A 22,735-nucleotide genomic window follows, 5' to 3' on the forward strand; every position below is an offset into this window, starting at 1 on the left:
AGATGGTGTCAAGCGTGTGTGGCGACAACCAGGTGAGGCGTACAAAAGGCAAGTGTGTCTTGCCTACAATCAAGCATGGTGGTGGGAGTGTCATGGTCTGGGGCTGCACGAGTTCTGCCGACACTGGGGAGCTACAGTTCAGTGAAGGAACCATGAATGTCAACATGTACTGTGACATACTGAAGCAGTGCATGATCCCCTCCATTCGGAGACTGGGCCACAGGGTAGTATTCCAACATGATAACAACCCCAGACACCTCCAAGATGACCACTGCCTTTCTAAAGAAGCTGAGGGTAAGGGTGATGGACTGGCCAAGCAGGTCTCCAGACCTAAACCCTATTGAGCATCTGTGGAGCATCCTCAAACTGAAGGTGGAGGAGCGCAAAGTCTCTAACATCCACCAGCTTCATGATGTCATCATGGAGGAGTGGAAGAGGACTCCAGTGGCAACCTGTGAAGCTCTGGCGAACTCCATGCCCATGAGGGTTAAGGCAGTGCTGGCAAATGGTGGCCACACAAAATATTGACACTTTGGGCCAATTTGGACATTTAAGGGGTGTACTCACTTTTGTTGCCAGCGGTTTAGACATCAATGGCTGTGTGTTGAGTTATTTTGAGGGGACAGCACATTTACACTGTTATACAAGCTGTACACTCACTGCTTTACATTGTAGCAAAGTGTAATTTCTTCAGTGTTGTCACATGAAAAGATAATAAAATATTTACAAAAATGAGAGGGGTGTACTCACTTTTGTGAGATACTGTACATGCGAGTTGGATAAAGGTTTTAAAGTATTGCTTATCATACCAAGAATGTTCTGATGCCTAGACATTCTGGACAATTTTCTGTACATCCTATAAAACCTGTATGCTCTGACACGCATATACAGTGCCTTGAAAAAGTATTCATATCACTTGAAATTTTCCACATTTTGTCATGTCACAATCAAAAATGTAAATGTATTTTATTTAGATTTTGTGTGTGATAGATCAACGCAAAGCGACACATGATTGTGAAGTGGAAGGAAAACGAGAAATGTTTTTTAAAATGTTTTCAATAAATATGTGAAAAGTGTGGTGTGCATTTGTATTCAGCCAGTCAGTACTTTGTAGAGCCACATTTCCCTGCAATTACAGCTGCAAGTCTTTTTGGGCATTTCTCTACCAGCTTTGCAAATCTTGAGAGCAACATTTTTGCCCATTCTTCTTTGCAAAATAGCTCAAGCTCTGTCAGATTGTATGGAGAGCGTCTGAACAGCAATTTTCAAGTCTTGCCAGATTCTTAATTGGATTTAGGTCTGGACTTTGACTGGGCCACTCTAACACATGAATATGCTTTCTAAACCATTCCATTGTAGCTCTGGCTGTATGCCTAGAGTGGTTGTCCTGCTGGAAGGTGAATCTCTGCCCCAGTCTCAAGTCTTTTGCCGACTCTAACAGGTTTTCTTCTAAAAGAGTTTCCTGCTGATGCATAATACATGTGAAACACATTGAGACAATTGTGCAACACAGACGTCATTTCTGGCCCATGAACCGCACCGAAATCTATGCTTGAACCACACGACGACTTCTTGAAAGGGAACGCCCAGCACAGGCTATTACTGGAACGCTGGATAGACTCATTGCCGGTCTAAGGCACTATTAAATGCGAGTGTAAACTTTTTGATGGTTTATAAAGAAATATGTGGAATTTTGGCAATGATGGCCGTTTGTCTTTACAGAAGGTGGAGATACATGAAAGAGCACTGCTGTATCTACTGGGCATACTTCTGATCATCAATTTAAAGGACCAAAGAGGTTAAGGCATAAAACACTTTTTCATTACTGTTTTCTGGTGAGTGCATATTGTGGAATGTGGTGATGAATTAAGGATCATGAGTGTCTTGGATTGCACATTAGGCCTCATACACACTGGAAATTAAATTAACATTCTAAAAACGGCAGTAGCTTTGCAGTGAAATTTTTTTTTTAAAAATTAACATTTTTGCAATAGCTTTTTTCAGCGTTTTTCCGCGTCGGCGCTCTTTAGCTTTTTTTTATTTCAATGGATATTGAATTGATGTTAGAGCGTTTTTTCACAGCTGAAAAACTCCTCTCAGAATCCACTAGTTTTGGGGTTTTTTTTTTAAAGCCAAAAACTGCTGATAACAGCCTATGTGTGCATGGTGTTATTGGTATTGACGGTAGAAAAAAAAAACGTCTGAAGCCAAAAACAGCTACTGTAAAAACATCCAAAAATGTCCGTTGGATCAATATTATGAAGAATCCCAACTGGAACCCCCCCCCCTCTCTCTCTCTATATCTATATCTATATCTATATATATACACACACATACATACACACACACACACACATACACTTTTTTTTTGTATGCACAATTGATTGGGAATTGGATAAGTATTGGATATTTTTTACACTTATAAGTGGCGTTTTTAAATAAAAGGGTTAGGGCAGCTACCTATTTTTATACATTTTCCAACTGCTTCCACTACACTTCGTGGGAATTTGTAGCTGCAGCAAAGCTCACATGTTGATACGTTTTTTTCAACTTTTTCTTCTAAGATTGCCCTGTATTTGGCTCCATCCATCTTCCCATCAACTCGGACGAGCCTCCCTGTCCCTACTGAAGAAAAGCATCCCCACAACATGATGTTGCCACCAACATGTTTCATGGTGGGAATGGTGTGTTCGGGGTGATGATGTGCCGTTTTAGATTTTTTGCCACACATAGCGTTTTGCTTTTAGGCCAAAAAGTTAAATTTTGGTCTCATCTGACCAGAGCACCTTCTTCCACATGTTTGCCCTCCCACATGGCTTCTCGCAAACTGGACTTCTTATGGCTCTCTTTCAGCAATGGCTTTCTTCTTACCACTCTTCCACAAAGGCCAGATTTGTGTAGTGCACAACTAATAAGTTGTCCTGTGGACAGATTCTCCCACCTGAGCTGTGGATCTCTGCAGCTCCTCCAGAGTTACCATGGGCCTCTTGGCTGCTTCTCTGATTAATGCTCTCCTTGCCTGGCCTGCCAATTTGGGTGGATGGCCATGTCTTGGTAGGTTTGAAGTTCCACACTCTTTCCACTTTTGGATGATTGATTGAATAGTGCTCCGTGAGATATTCAAAGCTTGGGATTTTTTTTTTATAATATAACCCTGCTTTTAAACTTCTCCACAACTTTATCCCTGACCTGTCTGATGTGTTATTTGGCCTTCATGATGCGGTTTCTTAACTAAGGTTCTCTAACAAACCTCCAGCACACAGGTGGACGTCTACTTACTAATTAGTTGACTTCTGAAGACAATTGGTTCCACTAGATTTTAGTTAGGGGTATCATAGTAAATATGGCTGAATACAGATGCACACAACCACTTCGCAGAGACTTATTTGTAAAAAATTGTGAAAAAGATTTATCATTTTCCTTCAACTTCACAATTATGTGCCACTTTGTGTTGGTCTATCACATAAAATACATTTACGTTTTTGGTTGTACATGACAAAAAGTGGAAAATTTCAAGGGGTATGAATACTTCTTCAAGGCACTGTAGGATCCAGCTTCCAAGATCATGGGCTCTGGCCTGTTACTTCCTTGTCTCACAATTGGCTAGGATAGCCAGTAGTAGTAGCAGCAGATAGTGTGCAAATCCCCCCCAGGGTTTTTAATGTGAACTGTTAGACAAGACAATTTGGTTTGTTTGCAGGCTAGCTGGTAAGTGAACTGGGGATTTTTGTTTGTTGTTTATTGACATGCATTGCCCTTCCATGTGCTCCTTGTTGCAAAGACGGTTATAGGTTTGGGCAGTTGCCCTTTGTCCTGTTGGTAATTGGTGAGGAAACACACTGGATACCATTGCTGCCATTGTGCTATGCTGGGTGCAATATTAAAAGCTGGTTTATTGTTATTGCTGTAAAGCAATATTAAAAGCTATGGACAAAGAATAAAAAGGAATTATATATGCCTTAAAAGACATTTAATGCTCACCATTTACTTCAATTAGGTTGGAATTCTTTTGGTTCAAGATGACATACAGTTCCCGCTGGTCAGACTTCTTTCCTACTACCCAGTAATCACTCATTGCTTTTACTATGATTTCTTCATCTTCATCCGCTCTGTAAAAACAAAAATCTGTCTGAATAAAGCAAAAAGCACAAGCAACCAATAAACACGATGATGGAAATTTACTAAAACTCGAGCCGACAGAATGTGGAGCAGCTGTGCATAGTAACCAATCATCTTCCATCTTCAGTTTATTCGGTTAAGCTTTGAAAATAAAAGATAGAAGCTGATTGGTTCCCATGCACAGCTGCTCTGGATTTAGTCTGCTCCAGTCTTAATACATGGCCAGTGTAGTATTTCTAGAACTAGTAAATGACAAATGTCTCCAGAATAATTTTACATCCCCCTTGCTATTTATCATAATATAATATTGGAATGTAAGGTTTTAAAAACATTTTCTCTGATTTTATTTTGGAGGAATAAGAAGCAAACACGTGTTTGGATTGATTAGAGAATGATTAGGACCCAACCAGCTTTTTTTTGCCTGCGTCTTATAGGAGAGCTTTACTTCAGACAAAAGATTTTTCCTTCCCCAATTAAAGCTCAACTCCATGCACACGTCAAAACACAATTTAATCCACGTATGTGTTCATTAAAATAGTCAATCATTTTTAAATTGTTAAATAAAACTAGCAATCTTTTTTATTAATATTAACATCCTGTAATCCTGGCACAGCAGTGCTTGGAAACTTTAAGTAGCTGTCTGCTGAAAATAATGGAACAATTGCGCAATATGGTGGTGGATATGTAATCTTCAGCAGTGCGTACCATCCTGCCCTGGTATAGTGGAGTAAGGACTAATCAGGGAGGGATCACTTTGACACAGTTAAACAGCTTCAACATGTATTGCAATATACTGTATGAAAAAGTTTGCTAAAAATATGCAAGATGTATAGCGGTGTGCATGGGGTTCATTTACAATAATTTGCTATGGCAGCCTCCCTTTTGTAAAGCGCTGCATAAACTGACAGTGCTATACAAGTACCTAAAATAATAATAATAATAATAATAATAATAATAATAATAATAATAATAATAATAATGGGTAGAAACCCTGAATTGACAAACCTTGTAAAATCACTATTAATGTCCCCGAGTATCTTCATTAGTTCTGGTTGTACAGAAGTCAGCGAGACGCTGGGGGTTTTCTTGAGGTGTATTGTACTTTTCTCTGCTAGGTTCATGTGGTTAAAATAAATAAATTTAAACTGTGGTTCTTTCTCTGACCTGAAGCAAAGAGAAAAAAAAGTTACTTCTGAGAAAGACATTTTGGGGAACATCACATCAAGACCATGCTAGTGCTTCTAATTAACATATTAATACAAAAGACAAAACCACAAAGTAATGCAACTTAACTACTCATGGTCCTTAGATTATTTTAAAACATCCTGGACTTTAAGTGATTAAAATAAAGTTAATGGCTGCAGCCAAGAGCCTGGTATACTTTTCTTCAGCTAGCGATTGGCTGTTCTGTAAAAAGTACCACGAGAAGTGTGAGGAGTGAGGAAATCAGTTCCATTATCTCCTCTGCAAAACTTGAAGCAGGAACTGACATGCCTTTCATCACTGCTGATTTCAGAGCAGCAGTTCCTCAGCTATTGTAGCTGGTGAAGTAGCTAATCAAGCTCAATATGTGCTTGATTAGCTGAAGTAGACATACTGGGGGTCTAACAGACCCCTAAAGACTACATTATAAGAAACTGTCAACCTGCCCATGCGATTACATAAGAGGCCTGTTAACTTCATTGCTATCACAGGGGGCCAACTGGAAAAAATAATATATCTTAAAGCACTCTATCTTCCCGTGTGTAGGGCTTATCCATATGTATGTAAACGGCAATTGCACCACACATTTAACTGCAAACATCGGAGTGAGAGTAACAATTCAAGGGCCACAATTCATGGTTAATGTCTAGCTGTAAGGCCATGTGTACACTGCTGCTGCTAAACGGACGTTTAGTAGAAGTTGGGCATTTTTCTCCTGAACTCTCCTCTATGTTATCTTATCAGTACATGTACACAGGGTCGTTTATATTCGTTTCTAGGCATTTGAGTTTAGAGGCCTTTTCTGGAAAGCAAAAAAATGAGTTCAGATGCGGAGTTTAGAGGCATTTCAAGCGCCAAACGCTTCTAAATGCGGTAAATCACATTTAGCCACATTTTGTTTACAGGTGTTTTTCATTTCTGCCCATTTTGAAAAAACAAAAAAAATTAAAATGTTCTTTTTTCAAACGCTTCTAAACGCAAACGCGGCAAAATGGACGTTATAAATGTGGGTTACTATCTGTCAAGTTAAATCGTTCAGGAGAGGTTGTAAAAACGTCCCGTGTACATGAAGCCTTAAGGATTTTTCATCATCTGTAGTATTTTAGGTACCGTAGTCTTTGGCCATTTCATGGACAGTTTTGAGTCTTGATATGTTTGGTATCTATTTACTCAGTGCAACCCCATCTTTTATATTTTCTTTTACAAAATAATTTATTAGGAAAAATGTAAATCAGACAGATTAGGTGAACAGTGAGATGGTCACATCATGTATTGCGTAAACAAAAACAAAACAAAACAAAAAAAAAAAAAACCCAGACAAAGGGATGAAACAAAATATAAATATAATTGCATAACTTCCGAATTCAGCATTTCGTGAAAATTAAAGTCCATAGTTTGAGCTTGAGATTCCGGATTGTATCGCGTGAAGAGCCGATACAAAAACACCAGAACATAATATTGAAGCTCATTAAACATTTAAGCATGGTAACTGTGGATGTTATAAATATATAAGTATACAATATGTCATTAGGAGAATGTGAACACAGTAACCTTCCTCATCTGAGCCATGCTCGGCAATCTGGCGGGTGGTAAAAGTAAATCCATATAAACCACCTTTTATATTTTATCAAACAAATTGGGTATTATATTGTGTTTATGTTTGCTAAAATTCATTTTAGTGTATTTTTTTTTTCTGAAAATATGCACCTTCACGTGCTTTGCTGTTGTCCCATATCCTTGTATGCTAGATCATCATCACTATGGTTGAGCACTAGCTAAACTGCCTCTCCTACATGTTACTAATGGCCAGTAGGGCTACCTATTATAATGCCGGGCCAAATAGAACATGTGGGAGAGGCTAACATAGCCAATGACACTATCAGCAAATGTCTATTCATTATAGCACCCCAGATCAAAGTCCATTGTTACATACCCTGATATTCTTCTGTTGATGTTGTACTGTTCACAGATGTCTGAAGCTAACACTGTTAGTTGAGGTCCTACAAGACTGTCCAGTTTTCTACAGAAATCCGGCGTTAGTTGCACAGAAGCTATAAAAGGTAGAACGAAAATAAATAAGCATATAGGCTTTACCTCCATCAGAACTAAGATTTTATAACAAAGCTTATTAATGGTCACTCCTATGTATATTAAACAACTAAAGCTCAGTCAATTGCATCCATTTATGGTCAAACCTGTGTCTATAACACAAGATCATACAACTGATATTTGGTTTGAGAATACTATGGTGGATCCAGCAATTTCAACATTACTATCCAAATACAAAAACATTTGACAGCAGTGCAAAACAGCTGGGCAGCTTTACCAATCATTAAAAAAAAAAAAGAAATTGCCAGGGAGGCCGGTCCTGGGCTGGAACATCCCAATAAGTACGCCTGTTGTCGTGTGACGTTGGGGAAACCAGTCAGGAACCAGCATTGCTGGAGCAGAGTAATGCCCCTAGCTGCCAGGGGAATAACTCCTCCAGTGAGGGTGGGCGTAAAGCCAAGGGAAAGGAAAGAAATTCTGGTGGTAGGGGACTCAATTCTTCGAAGAACAGAGGGCAATCTGTTATAAAGACCTGAAGCACCAAACTGTATGTTGTCAACCGTGCGCTTGGGTTCGGCACATCACGGATCTGGTGGACAGATTACTGTGAGAGGCTGGGGAAGACTCAGCAAAATACATCCCTGGGATTTACAGACCAGTTAGCCGAACATCAATAAATATGCAAGCTCTTAGAGCGGATGATAAGGGACTAAATAAATAAAAAATTAGTAATGAGAATGGTATCATTAGCAGTAATCAGCATGGATTCATGAAGCAGCGTTCTTGCCAAACCAATTAGCCTTCTATGAGGAGGTGACTTGCCATTTAGATAAAGGAAGGCCCGTAGACGTGATGTATCTGTATTTTGCAAAGGCATTTGATACGGTTCCCCATAAACGTTTACTGTACAAACTAGGGTCTATTGGCATGGACAATAGGGTGAAGTACATGGATTGAAAACTAGCTACAAAAGGTGAGCTCAGAGGATATTGATAAACTCAGAATGGTCCGGTGTGGAAAGCGGGGTCCCTGGGACCAATCCTATTTAATTTACTCATAAATGACCTGGAGGATGGGGTAAACAGTTCAATCTCAGCATTTCCAGACAATACTAAGCTAAGCAGGGTACTCATTTCTCTGCAGTATGTGGAAACCTTGCAAGAAGATCTGAACAAATGCATGTGGTGGGCAACTACATGGCAAATGAGGTTTAATTTAGAAAAATTTAAAATAATGCATTTGGGTGTCAAAAATATGAATGCAATCTACTCACTAGGGGGGAGAACCTCTGGGGGAATCTAGGATGGAAAAGAACCCGGGGATCTTAGTAGATCACAGGCTCAGCAATAACATGCAATGCCAAGCTGCTGCAAGCAAAGCCAACACAATATTTGCATGCATTAAAAAAGGTAATTAACTCCAGGAGATAAAACAATAATTCTCCCGCTCTACAAGACTCTGGACCGGCCGCACCTGCTGGAGTATGCTGTCCAGTTCTGGGCACCAGTCCTCAGGAAGGATGAGCTGGAACTGGAGAAAGTCCAGAGAAGGGCAACAAAGCAAAAAAAAAAAAAAAAAAAGAAGGACTGGAGGACCTTCGTTATGAAGAAAGATTACAAGCACTGAACTTATTCTCTCTGGAGAAGAGACGCTTGAGAGGGGATATGATTTCAATGTACAAATACCGTACTGGTGCCAACAATAGGGATAAAACTTTTAGATGAAAAGGAATTTAAAAAGACACATGGTCATTCACTAAAATGAGAGGAGAAGCGGTTTAACCTTAAACTGCGTAGAGGGTTCTTTACTGTAAGAGCAGTAAGGGTGTGGATTTCTCTTCCACAGGCAGTAGTTACAGTGGGGAGCATTGATGATTAAAAAAAAATATATTAGGATAGACACCTGAACGACCACAACATACAGGGATATACAATGTAATACTGACATATAATCACACATAGGTTGGACTTGATGGACTTATGTCTTTTTTCAACCTCACCAACTATGTAACTATGTAACCAGTGAATGTGACATTTAAATATTCATTGCAGATGCATCTTCCTAGTGCATGTGGTTTAAATGACAAGTGATTTTTTGGCCTGCAGTGAATATATTGTTAAAGTGGTTGTAAACTCAAATGGCTAAAATTGATCTAGCCTCTATGTGTTTGTTCATTAACCACTTCAGCCCTGGAAAATTTTACCACCTTCCTGACCAGAGCACTTTTTGCGATTTGGCACTGCATCAGTTTAACTGACAATTGCGCCGTTGTGCGATGTTGCACCCAAACAAAATTGATGTCCTTTTTTTCCCCACAAATAGAGCTTTCTTTTGGTGGTATTTGATCACCTCTGCAGTTTTTGTTTTTTCGCTATAAAACAGAAAAAGAGCAACACTTTTGAAATAAACTCAATATTTTTTACATTTTGCTATAATAAATATCCCCCAAAAATATAAAAAAAACACTAATGTTTTTCTCAGTTTAGGCCGATATGTATTGTTCTATGTATTTTTGGTAAAAAAAAAAAAATCAAAATAAGCATGCATTGATTGGTTTGCGCAAAAGTTATAGCGTCTACAAAATAGAGGATAGTTTTATGGCATTTTTTTATTATTTTTTTTTTTTTTATTAGTAATGGCGGTGATCTGCAATTTTTATCAGGACTGCGACATTATGGCAGACACATCGGACACTTTTGACACTATTTTGGGACCATTGTCATTTATACAGCAATCAGTGCTATAAAAATACACTGATTACGGTGTAAATGACACTGGCAGGGAAGGGCTTAACCACTAGGGGGCGATGAAAGGGTCAAGTGTGTCCTAGGGAGCGATTCTAACTGTGGGGGTGGGGGGGGGGTTTCCACTCACATGACAGAGATCACTGCTCCTGATGACAGGTAGCAGTGATCTCTGTCATGTCACAAGGCAGAACGGGGAAATACCTTCTTTACATAGGCACTGCCCCATCCTGCGGCTCCGTGACATGATCGTGGGAAGGGTGGCGAACATATAGTCCCCGGATCCCGTGTGCATGGTCACACTGTATGTGGTGGGGCGCGCACTAGCCACTCCATTTAAAGGGGATGTACAGGTATGCCCACTGCTGCCATTGTGCCGACGTATATCAGCTTGCAGCGGTCGGCAAGTGGTTAAGCAGTGTGTGTCTTTTTTGTTTTTTTATTAATCCTATATACCTTATTTTTTTGTGCTCATTTGTGGTCACCTCCTCTCTCTGCTCTGTATCCCGATCTAAGAGAGCAAAGTTGGAGGGGCCGAGATTCCCCTTTTGTTTTAGGTAAGCAGTATAGCGAGTGAATGAAGGCTGGAGGAGAGGGGAAGGGCTGAGAGGAGAGGAAAGGGGAGGGGCAGTCAGATTGTGTTCTCACTAAACACTATGGAGCCGACAGGGAGAGGGGAGGGGGAGCTGCAGAGACACACAGATGCACAAGACAGAAGCTAGATGAACAAGGCATGTATCCTGACCACACTCTCATGGTTCAGCTGCTATGATAAATGTGGTCAGTTCATGAGGGGGAAGTCGGGACCAGGCAGATTCAACCAGGTACCAAAGAAGATACAAAGGGGCAATTGAGTAGGCAAACATACTATGCTATAGCTGGTGCCTTAAAAGGGACAGGAGCATTTTTTTTATTGATGTAACAACCACTTTATTTTTTCATACACTGTTTTATAAAATAACCCCCTTTTGTTTCTGCTATGTGTCAGGGCTGTTAGCATGTGGTCTACACTCCAGGAAAACTGGTAGATTCATCTTAAACTGCCCACACATTCCCTAATGATTGCATGTAATTTATATCCAGTCAGGCAGACCCTTCACCTTAAAATAGTTCTTGCAAAATCTAAAGTTGGCCACACACTTTGCAATCTAAATGTTACGTCTCTGTATAATCTTCTTTAGATCTACCAATACCTATGAAATGTAAGCCCCTTCCTTAAAAATCAATTAAATTGGTATACAGGCAGCTTGGCCCTCAGTCTATGTATTTGGTCGGTAGATCTAAAAGAGATCGCACAATGAGACCATGTGTGGGCTGCTTCAAAGAAGATTCTACAACTAGTTTGCAATGTATGTGGCCAGCTTACTAATGTTCTTGATCTGTTTTGCCCTATCAGACGTTCCCCAGCCAGCAGAGCTCTCATGTTCAGTAGAATTCATTAAAATATTTTTGTTTTCAGTACGTATGTTCCTTGAATTTTCTAAGGGCCATTTCTCACTGCAAAGCTGTTAAAATAACAGAGCAGCTGGATCGATTCAGCACTCCGACAGCTTTGCGTTACAAGCTGGCTAGGGGCAGGGTGGTGCATCATCAGCGCACCATACCAGCCCCTTTTATTTTTGTTTCGTACCAGCTTTAAGTGTAAAAAACACTTTTGGCCGTTTGAATAGCTGGGCTGCAATGATGTCACTCCTGTGCAAGAGAGTTTCCATAGTAACACAGCGCTGTCTGCATCTACGGCACACTCAGTGTTCCATGTATGCATAGAGTACTGTGCATGCGCCAATTAAACCACCGGCTTAGGCCAATGCCAGTATCTTCTAAACCGCACAAATTCAAGCTGTTTTTAAAGGCACCTGCAGGTAAGACTTTTTGTAGTCTTATCCGCAGGGTTCATTTTTTTTACTTTACTGCAACTTTAAGTCTGAACTACATCTCTTCACCGATCTGAAGCACAAGGCTTTTTTCTACCAGCATCTCTCAAAGTCCCCGTGGCACCCAATCCTCTTAGCCACAAAGAGGTAGTAATTCATCCCAGTAGTATAAATAGATCCTCCAGAAACTCCAGCATATCTGCATCTGAAGTTCCTAAGTCAGCTCAACTGCTGGGGACTCCCTCTGCCTATTATTAGAGCTGTAAAATGCATTTTGGTGAGCCCCTCCTGCGATCACCTAGAAATTAATCAGGCTTGACGAAATGGACAGGTCAAAGTCTGCATATATACAAAAGGTTGACCTTTTTTTTTTTTTTTTGGAAAAGTGAGCTGACTGAATGGAATTTTCTAGTGCATGCACTTTGTGCTTGAAGTAGAAGTCTCCTCTGTATCTCATTCCATTTCTAGCTCCTTACACCATGGTTTTGAAGAGGAACAGGGGAGGAGGATACAGCTCTTTCAGCAGAAACCAGGAGCCAAGTGCTGATGCTGACATGGAGTAAGAAGAGAGGGGGAAACACAGCAGGGTATTTGCAAGCTTGTTATAGGGCAGCGTTGCAAAAACACACAGTGCTGTCAAGTTCTATACTGATGCTAAAGGTGATGAGGGTCAAACAGTTTAACAGCACTGTGACAGCAGGCTGATCTGTTATATGTCACTCATACTGGGAAATTGAACCTATTCCATTCTGTCCAAACCTGTCAAATTATATTTCTGTGTTCTTTACATCTTTTAAAAAAACATTCTGGGAGTTGTTAAATTTGGGATAAGAAAGAAAGGTCTAAATCAAATCTGATTCACCATCACAGTGTTTCTTACAGTGGCTGTTAAGTCACTTTGTAAATTACATGCAATCCCCTCTGTTAGAAAGAGTCCTATGGTGCAGTGTATGCACTTTGCAAAAAATATGCCCATTTCTACCTGAATTCACAGCACTGCTCGGCGCTCACATGACTCCTTGCTGCAGCGAGGAGTCACACAAGCACTGAGCTGCGCTGTGAATTCAGGTAGAAATTTGCATATCTTTTTACAAAGCGCATACACAGGAGCATAGGAATCTAACAGAGGGCTTTGCATGTAATTTACACTGAAACTTCAGGCGCGGGGGGGGGGGGGGGGGGGGGCTGGACACTGTTACTAGCTGACAGGCAGGCAGGGGAGGGTGGAAGAGGTTGGGGGAGAGAGGACAGCTGTGGATGACGGAGGCACTTAAGCTGACCACTGTCAGGGCTCAGCAGCCATGATAAAACATGGTCAGTTTACGAAGGGGAAGGGGAGCAACAGGCAGGATTAGCCAGGTATTTTAGGTGATACAGGGAAGAGGGTATGTAGAAGTTTCAGATATTCAGAACACAGCAAGGGCACATACCAGTTGTAATAGAGTCCAGAAAGACAGATCACTGGATGAGGAGAAATAAAAAAAAAAAAAAAAAAGGCAGCCAACGTGTTTTGGTGGCTTGCACACTTCATCTTTCTCTGGGCTTGCAAATACACAATATAATGACATTAACTTTTTAAGATCTTGCATCCGAGGTGTGAGAGCAGTGTTTTACCTGCACAGGATGCCCAAGAGTGTCATGAATGCGTGTGCAGGCAGTCCCATTTATGTCAATTGGGATGTAGCAGCTACAAGGACACAGCCACTGCTCCCAATAGTCTGCATTTAGGGACAGAATTCAAATTAGGAGCAGCGCTCGAGTCCGAGCAGCTTCTGCATCCCAACTGACATGAATGGGACTGTCTGCATGTCACAGAACACCTGTGCCTTCCTGCAGGCAAAAACACAGCTCCCGCATGGATGTACACTTAAGTACGAATGAGGGCTAAGCTGCACAAACTTCTGATACTGTGTAGTGCTATATGACATTGGGGACTTGAAATGGTGATATCTGCAAAGGCGATTCCCTGCAAAGTAAAAGCCATCATAGCAGTGGTTTAGCTGCTTGATGGCTTTCACAGGCGACAGGGGGGGGGGGAAACAGACTTTCCCCTCCCCGCCACCCTCTGGTACTTCTTTGGTGTCACCCATGAGATTGGGGAGCCAGAGAATTAATCTGCCAGCGGTAGTGTACTACAGAGCTGGCCAAGGACCAGATGTCACTTCTGGCACCGGCAGATGTTAATACGCCTTTTTTTTTTTTTTTTTTTTTTGCTGGTAAGCCTGGGATCAATTTTTTTTGTATCTCAGGCTTTCCAGCTGGGTACTATATATATTTACATTCCTTGTAATAGGAAAAAAAGTGATAAAAAATAAATAAATAAATAAAAAAATTGAAGGCAAAGTGTAAAAAAAATAAAAAATAAAAAAAAAGACAAAATAAATAAAATAAACAAACAATAGAAAAAAATATTTTTAAAGAGCCCCTGTCCCCGTGTGCTCGGACGCAGCAGCGAACACATACATATGTTACGCCCGCATATGTAAATGGAATTCAAAACACAGGAGCTATCACTGTGATCGTCAGAGCGAGAGCACTAGACCTTATCTGTAACTCTAATATGGTAACCTGTAAAAATGTGTAGCCTTTGGAGATTTTTAAGTACCCAAGTTTGGCGCCATTCCACGAGTGTGTGCAATTTTAAAGCGTGACATGTTAGGCATCTATTTACTCAGCGTAACATCACATTATACAAAATATAAATTATAAATATTTAAGAACGTGTTTTTTTTCCAAAAAAAAAAAAAAAAAGGCGTTTGAAAAATTGCTGTGCAAATATTGTGTAACATAAAAAATTGCAATGACTGCCATTTTATTCCCTAGGGTCTCTGTTAAAAAATGATATTATAATATATATATTATATACACACACTATGATATTAAAACCTTGGTTTGAGAGCATTTTGCAAGCCAAGCCAATTTTTTTAATCAATTTTGATATACAAGCGTTGTCTTGATATAAGAGTAGACACAGCTGAGTATAAAAGAGACGAGAGGCCCCTCTAAGTGTAGCAATATGGTTACATTTAATGAAGGTACAACATTTAGCAACTCACATGGTAGAGGCACATCTAATCATGCTGGCATCCAGGATAAAGCTGTCCACATAGACCAGTGGTCTTCAAACTGCAGCCCTTTGCATGTTTATGCCCACTGAGACCAAGAAAAACATCCAGTCCCACTGGCCACAGTTTGCGCGCGCCGCCCCCTCCAACCCACCCATAAAGACTAAAGGACAATAAACTGGCCCATTTGTTTAAAAAGTTTGCAGACCCCCGACATAGACCATCCTTCTCTTTTATACTCTGTAGCTCCTGCTGCATTTTGCTTCTAAACCGCTTGTGGAGGCTTCCATTTGTGGATGGACATTTTATGGTTACACAACCTCACATTGCTATAATCTTTTTATATAGAATATAAACTGAAGGACTTAAGAATAAATGGTTGTGGAACGAATCATTTGATTTTCCATTATTTCTTATGGGGAAAATTTGCTTTGATATATAAGTGCTTAGGAATACAAGCATGCTTTCGGAACGTATATATAATATTTGGGGGTTCTGAGTAATTTTCTAGCAAAATAATTATGATTTTTACATGTAGGAGATAAGTGTCAGCATTGGCTTGGGTGTGCAAGTGGTTAACCGCCTCCGCTATGGCACCCTTTCTGCATATTCAGTACTTACACAGGGGGCCAATCAAGTGCCTGGTTGGAGAAGCAGCATTTTCTGCAGAACATATTGCAGGGTTTTTTTTGGTTTATTTTGCTTTTCTGTAAAATATTCAGAAGGGGGATTTGGATATGGGGAAAGTTTAAGTATAAGACTGCTTTTAGGGAAACCGATACTGAGAGAAATATGTAGGCTGCCTATTTCTGGAAATGCTAGTTGCCCGGCTTCCTCAGGGTCGAATACTTTATAGATTCACTTACACTTACCAAGAACAAGTATGCAGCCAGTGAAGTCAGAACTTTAGATCTGCATGGTTGTTCCAGGTAAGTAAATTTAAGCAACCAAAGCCACAGGGTAATCAGGACAGCTAGAATTTTCCGATCGACAGCCATGGCAGGTTATCCTAGCAAGGTATGCAGTAAGGAAGAGCAAAAAGGTCAAAAGGTGCTTTAAAAAGCATGGAAAACAGTTGCAAGCAAATTTCAGGTTGTCAAAGTCAGAACAATGAAAGATAATTATTTTCGTGGGTTACAGCACTTTTCATGTTTGAAAAAAAGACTCAAAAAACTGAAAGACTTCAGCATTATACCTGCAAGTTAAACCTGTTGTGTAAAAGAAGATATTATGTGTAAAGATGCCCATACAGTGGGAAAAATAAATGATATTAAGGAGCCTGTGCTATTTGCAGTATATGACCATGCTGCATGTGTGCCAACAAATTGGAAAATCATAAATTGGATGAGGTCAAACTTTGTTGAATGAATAGCGCAAGCATTTGTCCAGGCTGCACAAGCGTCATCCATATTTTCTCTAATACCATTATTTCCTATGATTGTCAGCTTTATCTAGTCGCCAGAATGCAGTGAATTATTCTAAAATACCTTAATAAGAAAATGATACCGCATTGTCACTACTAGATGGAGCTGATGGTCATTGGAAATAATAATATTAGAGATATCGGAAACATTTGTGCAGACTGGATAAATGCGTCACTACCAACAACATTTAATAGCATGCTGAATGCAATGGAAGGAACTCATGATTCTCGTGCATTTGAAAATAACCGCTAAGCAATGGTTTTCTAGTATAAGCTATATCACCCAAAAGAAAAAAAAAAGTGATCATCAATTAATGAACAAACATGTCTTGTGTAAGGGTGCATTATATGTCCTGCGAGGCTTATACTCACCATCAACCATAAAACACACCGAGGCACTCATGGCCTGCAATGAAAAATAAGATCTCATTTAGCATTTAGAGAGATGTTGCTGTTCTACCAAGCCATCTGTTCTCCTGGCGTGGCACACAATAACAATTAAATCGTTATTACACACAATGCTGTCAGGGGATTCCATGTTGTACTTTCTAATTTTATCATGAAGTGAAACAAAAGCTTAGGAGTGTCCCAGGAGTTGGCATCAATGGCATCTCATTCACACTCATTGTCTAGATGGCAATGTCATATATCTGCAAAGTGACATACAGCTGTTAATTCCAGACACGGCCAATACGAAACCTTCTCCCGCCAAGGTTACTGTACTGTGCTGAGCAGGAAGATTAAAGGGCCACTAATCCCAAATGACAATATGGCTTAAACAGCAACTAATATTATTTATATTGGATATGGCAGAGGCACAATTATGCGAGTGATTTTACAGTATCACTTCTGCAAGACAGAAAATGATCCTATACAGCAACAAATCATATCCTGCTGTTATTACTCCAGTGCATTCACACCTGAGCATGTTTCTACCATGATTTTGATGCAAATTTTACAGCGTTTTGGCCACGATTGTGTACAGGTCAAAAGGCCACCAATGTAAAAAAGCAGAAAACCACCTGTAATCTGCCCAAAAAGAAGCTCCTATCCTTTTTTGAGCTTCAGGCGTTTTTCTTCATGTGACAGAGCACTCAGATGTGAACAGAGGCCATTTAAATTAATGGGATTTTGCTTGTTGGGCATTTTTAAACTTTTGAGACAAGCATTTTACAAGCTGAAAATGCTCAGGTGCGAATACAGCCCAGGAGAATGAAGAATCTATTACCCAATGGAATAGGCAACAACAATTGTTTTTGCATTTGACAGTCTGGCCCACAAAAGAATAGATGTTCTTAACAGAGGCCATCCAGAATGGTCTGAAAACAATTATCAGCTTGGAAAAATCTGGGAGATTCTCCACTGTTCCGTACTGAGTTTCAGAAAAGCTACGGCTCAATTCTACTTTTTTGGGGGAACTTGATCTGACATTAACAATTGTGTATGTACAATATCTCACAAAAGTGAGTATACCCCTCACATTTTTGTAAATATTTTATAAAATCTTTTCATGTGACAACACTGAAGAAAAGACACGTTACTACAATGTAAAGTAGCGAGTGTACAGCTTGTATAACAGTGTAAATTTGCTGTCCCCTCAAAATAACTCAACACAGCCATTAATATCTAAACCGCTGACAACAAAAGTGAGTACACCCCTGAGTGAAAGTGTCCAAATTGGGCCCAAAGTGTCATTATTTTCCAGCACTGCCTTAACCCTCTTGGCATGGAGTTAACAAGAGCTTCACAGGTTGCCACTGGAGTGCTCTTCCACTCCTCCATGACGACATCACGGACCTGGCGGATGTTAGAGACCTTGCACTCCTCCACCTCCTGTTTGAGGATGCCCCACAGATGCTCAACAGGATTTAGGTCTGGAGACATGCTTGGTCAGTCCATCACCTTTACCCTCAGCTTCTTTAACAAGGCAGTGGCTGTCTTGGAGGTGTGTGACCAGTCTCCGAAGGGAGGGGAATCATACTCTGCTTCAGTATGTCACAGTAAATGTTGGCATTCATGGTTCCCTCAATGAACTGTAGCTCTCCAGTGCCGGCAGCACTCATGCGGCCCCAGACCATGACACTCCAACCACCATGCTTGACTGTAGGCAAGATACACTTGTCTTTTTACTCCTCCCCTGGCTGCCACCACACACAATTGACACCATCTGAACCAAATAAGTTTATCTTGGTCTCATCAGACCACAGGACATGGTTCCAGGAATCCATGCCCTTAGTCTGCTTGTCTTCAGCAAACTGTTTGTGGGGTTTCTTGTGTAGAATCTTTAGAAGAGGCTGCCTTCTGGGATGATAGACATGCAGACCAATTTTATGCATTGTGCGGCGTATGGTCTGGGCACTGAAAGGCTGACCCCGCCCATCCCTTCAACCTTCAGCCTTGCCAATCTTATAGCCTAGGCCATCTATATGAAGAGCAACAATTCTTTTTTTCAGATTCTCAGAGAGTTCTTTGCATGAGGTGCCATGTTGAACTTCCAGTGACCAGTATGAAAGAGTGAGAGTGATGAGACCAAATTTACCACACCTGATCCCCATTCACACCTGAGACTTTTTAACACTAATGAGTCACATTTGGACATTTTCACTTAGGGGTTTACTCATTTTTGTTGCCAGTTTAGACATTAATGGGTGTGTGTTTCGTTATTTTAAGGGGACAGCAAATTTACACTGTTATACAAGTTGTACGCTACGTTACATTGTAGCAAAGTTTAATTTCTTCAGTGTTGTCACATGAAGATATAATAAAATATTTACAAAAATGTGAGGGGTGTACTCACTTTTGTGAGATGCTGTATATACCAGAGATTTTCCAAGGGTTCTATTGAGTGGGTAGGCTTTTTATTGCTTCCACTGCTTTGAAGCCAAATCCACGAATTGCATGCAACTTCTTTAACAGAAGTTAATGCAAGTCGTACCAAAGTAGGAACAAAAGTAGTGCAGGAACCTTTTTCTAAGTGAGAGAGACTTAAGTCGCACCAATTAGAACTAGAGAGACACGCATCTTCACTGGTCTCAGGATTCGATTACCCTGTCAATGATTTGATTCGATTCCACGATGCATCACAATTACTACCCATAGTTTTCATCAAAAAATTTCAAGCAGTCAGAAGAACTCATATTTTTTATATTTTATCTGTTCTTAAGAAAAAAAAAAAAAAAAGAAGAGGACACTCCCTGCCTTTTGCAAAGTCTGAACACAGCAGACAACAGTATTTATTTAGTACATGGACTGATCTGTCACCCGTGTAGAGGAACACTGTCATGTATAGAGGGGAGGATGTCACTTGTATAGAGGAATACTATGTCATGTATATATAGAGGGGAGGAGATCACCTGTGTAGAGAGGTGGCACCATGTCATGTACTGATAGAGGGGAGGATGTCACTCGTGTCCCCCATGCCTTGTGCAGTGGTGCGTCTACTCCTCCATCCCATGTTGTCGTTGTCCTCCTCCTCCATCCCATGTCCTTCTTGCCCTCCTCCTCCATCCCATGTCCTGCTCCTCCTCTTTCATCCCATGTCCTGCATCCCATGTTCTTCTCCTCCCCCCTCCCTTGGCCTGCATCCTATGTCCTTCTCCTCCATCCCATATCCTGCATCCCATGTCCTTCTCCATCCCATGTCATGCATCCCAAGTCCTAATCCCCCCTCATCCATCTTATGTTCTTTATCCCATGTAGATGAGTGTATTTGTGGGCTCTCCCGTGGTCTATATAGTATACAAGGAGGTTATCTGTCTCCTCTCCCCTCCCTCAACAGAGATGGGATTAGAACGCTCAGAAATCAATGGATTGCGTGTCTGAGCCCTTCTTCCTCCTCCTCCTCCATACCTGCTATGCAGGTTTCAGTGGAAGCATCTGATCCCTTCTCCTGGCTGTCAGTGTCTTGTGTGCAGACAACTAGACATGGGGGAGATCTGGAGCAGGGCGCGGTCTTCTTAACCAGCCCAGTAACGGGCTGGTCTATATCTAAGGCAGACTGGAGACAGCACACTCCCTCGCCTACCGCTCTACTCCTCTCTGCCGTGCACAAAACTTTAGTATATTACACCACCGGTGCAACAGCCTGACATCTCAGGGGTATACGGGGAGCCATGCTGGACCAGTCCAGCACTGCAGCTTTTGTGTGGGTATAGCACACTCCACAGTCCGCACACCACGAGAAGGAGCCTGAGGGAAAGCAGTGTAGAACACACAGCCGGATGCACACAACCCTCACTGACATAGGTGAGTGAGGTGTTAAAGCCGCCACTGGGAAGGAGAGGAGTCGAGGCTCATCGTGCAATCGCAATTCAGCTGGTCTCTGCACTGATGCAGAAGCATTCAAGGCTGAATCGCAATGCATCGATGCGCCAATTATTTTCCACACCCCTAACTAGAATGGTTTCATTGCACTGAATGGGGTGCAACTTCTGACGAGACATGGTCTAAAGTCGGAGCACTTGTCAGTGTGATTTGGGCCTTACGTGTATATCATCACTGTCCAAGATGACAGGTAACACCGTAAGGGCCAACTAGCACCACGGTAAATGTGTGTTACTGCAATGCACAGGAACACGTAATCTGAATGGCACCCCTATGTACCTGCTTAGCAAACTTACAATGCAGCACAATGCAGTAATGAGTGTTGCAATGCATTTCTAAAAAAGCTGCAAGCATCTTATTTGTTACATCTTGGTGCATTAGGTAGCTTAGTAAAAGGAATGGGCGGCCTTATAACAACACACATTAACATGCATGCACCAATGCAGTATGACAGTGTGAGTGGGCTCTAAAAGCAAACTGTCAGTAAAATTATTTCATTAGGAGCCCTCCTACCCAATTAGTAGAAGTGGGAACTCTTTTGCAGATTCCAACTGTTGCCAGGTCTAAACATGATGCTTCACTTAGGCTTACATCCAAAAGCAGCTTCAAATTAAACCACCAGCATCTTATAGCTGCCAGCTGAGCTTATTGGATAATCCATTGCAGCTGTCAAACTAGCTTCATTATCTCTTGAACCAAGTGGGTACAGGGGTTTGGGATACGGTTATTTAATTTTCTTTTTGATCTGAATGCATTCAAGATGACTGATATTCAGCAGAATGAAACTGAGTGAGGGATTACTGGTCATGATAGGGCAGTAGGCCTGTGCGTGGGCACCTCCTGGCCTAGGTGCAGGATCAAATAAAGGAGAGGAAACGTGCAATTACACTACTTGCCCAAAATCTAAGGTGTTAAATTGTATATATATAGATCCACTTTTAAAATTGTTTTAATTTTTGATAGCAGAAAGTATAATAGAGATTTTAAAGGCTAAGTTTACTTTTGTTTCCCCCAAAATGTCTCCCCTATGTACCAATATACCATCACTGTACCTCTTTTGTAGAAAAAGAAAAAAGCTTTCTATTTCTTAAACCAGACATAAGCTCAGCCGCAGTGTCCTGGTTAAAATTCCTCCATTAGCCATCCTGAATTTGGTATTCAGGGCAAAAAAAAAATGGCAGAAGGAAGTAGCTGACTTCATTAACACACACCCTGAACTTGCTCCCTTTCCTCCAGGAGATCACTCACTCCCACCCACCCACCTACCTCTGCAGGTTCATGCATTTCTAATGCAATCAGTAATCACCTTTCTCAGATTGTATAGTGTATGGCCACCTTTATACATCTAAAATAGTTAATAAACTAGTTTTGCATTTCTGAGTCATTAATTGTAAATGCCACCCCAAATGCAGAAGCAAAGCACCCATTTTGCCATGTTAAGAAACAAGCGAAAAAAACAGAGCAAAACACACAGTAAAAATGTGCAAACCACAACACGCCAAAATGTCCCATGAGCTACTTTGCCACGTGTAATTCAATCAGCTGCCCTATGCATGTTGCGAGAAAAAAAGCGCCAAAAAACTTTGGTTCCCACAGCTCTAGGTGTGAATGGGGCTTGAAAGTGAAATTGATGTGTTTATGTGTGAGAACCATGAGGCTCCATTCACATCTGTTCATTTTTGAATGCATGGCATACCACACAGACTGCTATTTTGGTGCATTTGCAGCGCATCTGTCATGCGGCAAATGCACCAAAAAGGACAGTAAAAAACAACGCACCACGCTCTGCTCCAAAAGACATTCTGGAGACTTTAGAGCGTAGGGCAGTCCAAAAATGCAAAAAAAAAAAAAAAAAAAAAAAAGTGTCTAGGAATACGAATTCCTGCTAGGCGGAGATGTGAACGGGGCCTGACAGGTCTTGGTGGCCTTGTGGTG

At 41.0% G+C, this 22,735-nt stretch overlaps 1 protein-coding gene across 2 annotated transcripts in view; it reads right to left on the reverse strand.

The window, feature by feature from the left end:
• Nucleotides 1-22,735, reverse strand: part of CCZ1 (CCZ1 vacuolar protein trafficking and biogenesis associated) — a 76,585-nt gene that overhangs the window by 6,000 nt on the left and 47,850 nt on the right. For both annotated transcript variants that reach the window (XM_077449033.1, XM_077449034.1), the window contains 4 exons: nucleotides 16,850-16,883; nucleotides 7,256-7,373; nucleotides 5,125-5,283; nucleotides 3,982-4,109 (listed from right to left, as the gene is read on the reverse strand). In XM_077449033.1, coding sequence (XP_077305159.1) covers nucleotides 3,982-4,109; nucleotides 5,125-5,283; nucleotides 7,256-7,373; nucleotides 16,850-16,883 — 439 coding nt within the window. The remainder of the gene's footprint in view (nucleotides 1-3,981; nucleotides 4,110-5,124; nucleotides 5,284-7,255; nucleotides 7,374-16,849; nucleotides 16,884-22,735) is intronic.

Source organism: Lithobates pipiens, unplaced genomic scaffold (assembly GCF_037356315.1).
Source record: "Lithobates pipiens isolate NorthernLeopardFrog02 unplaced genomic scaffold, aLitPip1_a1.2 Scaffold_22, whole genome shotgun sequence".
Taxonomy (NCBI): domain Eukaryota; kingdom Metazoa; phylum Chordata; class Amphibia; order Anura; family Ranidae; genus Lithobates; species Lithobates pipiens.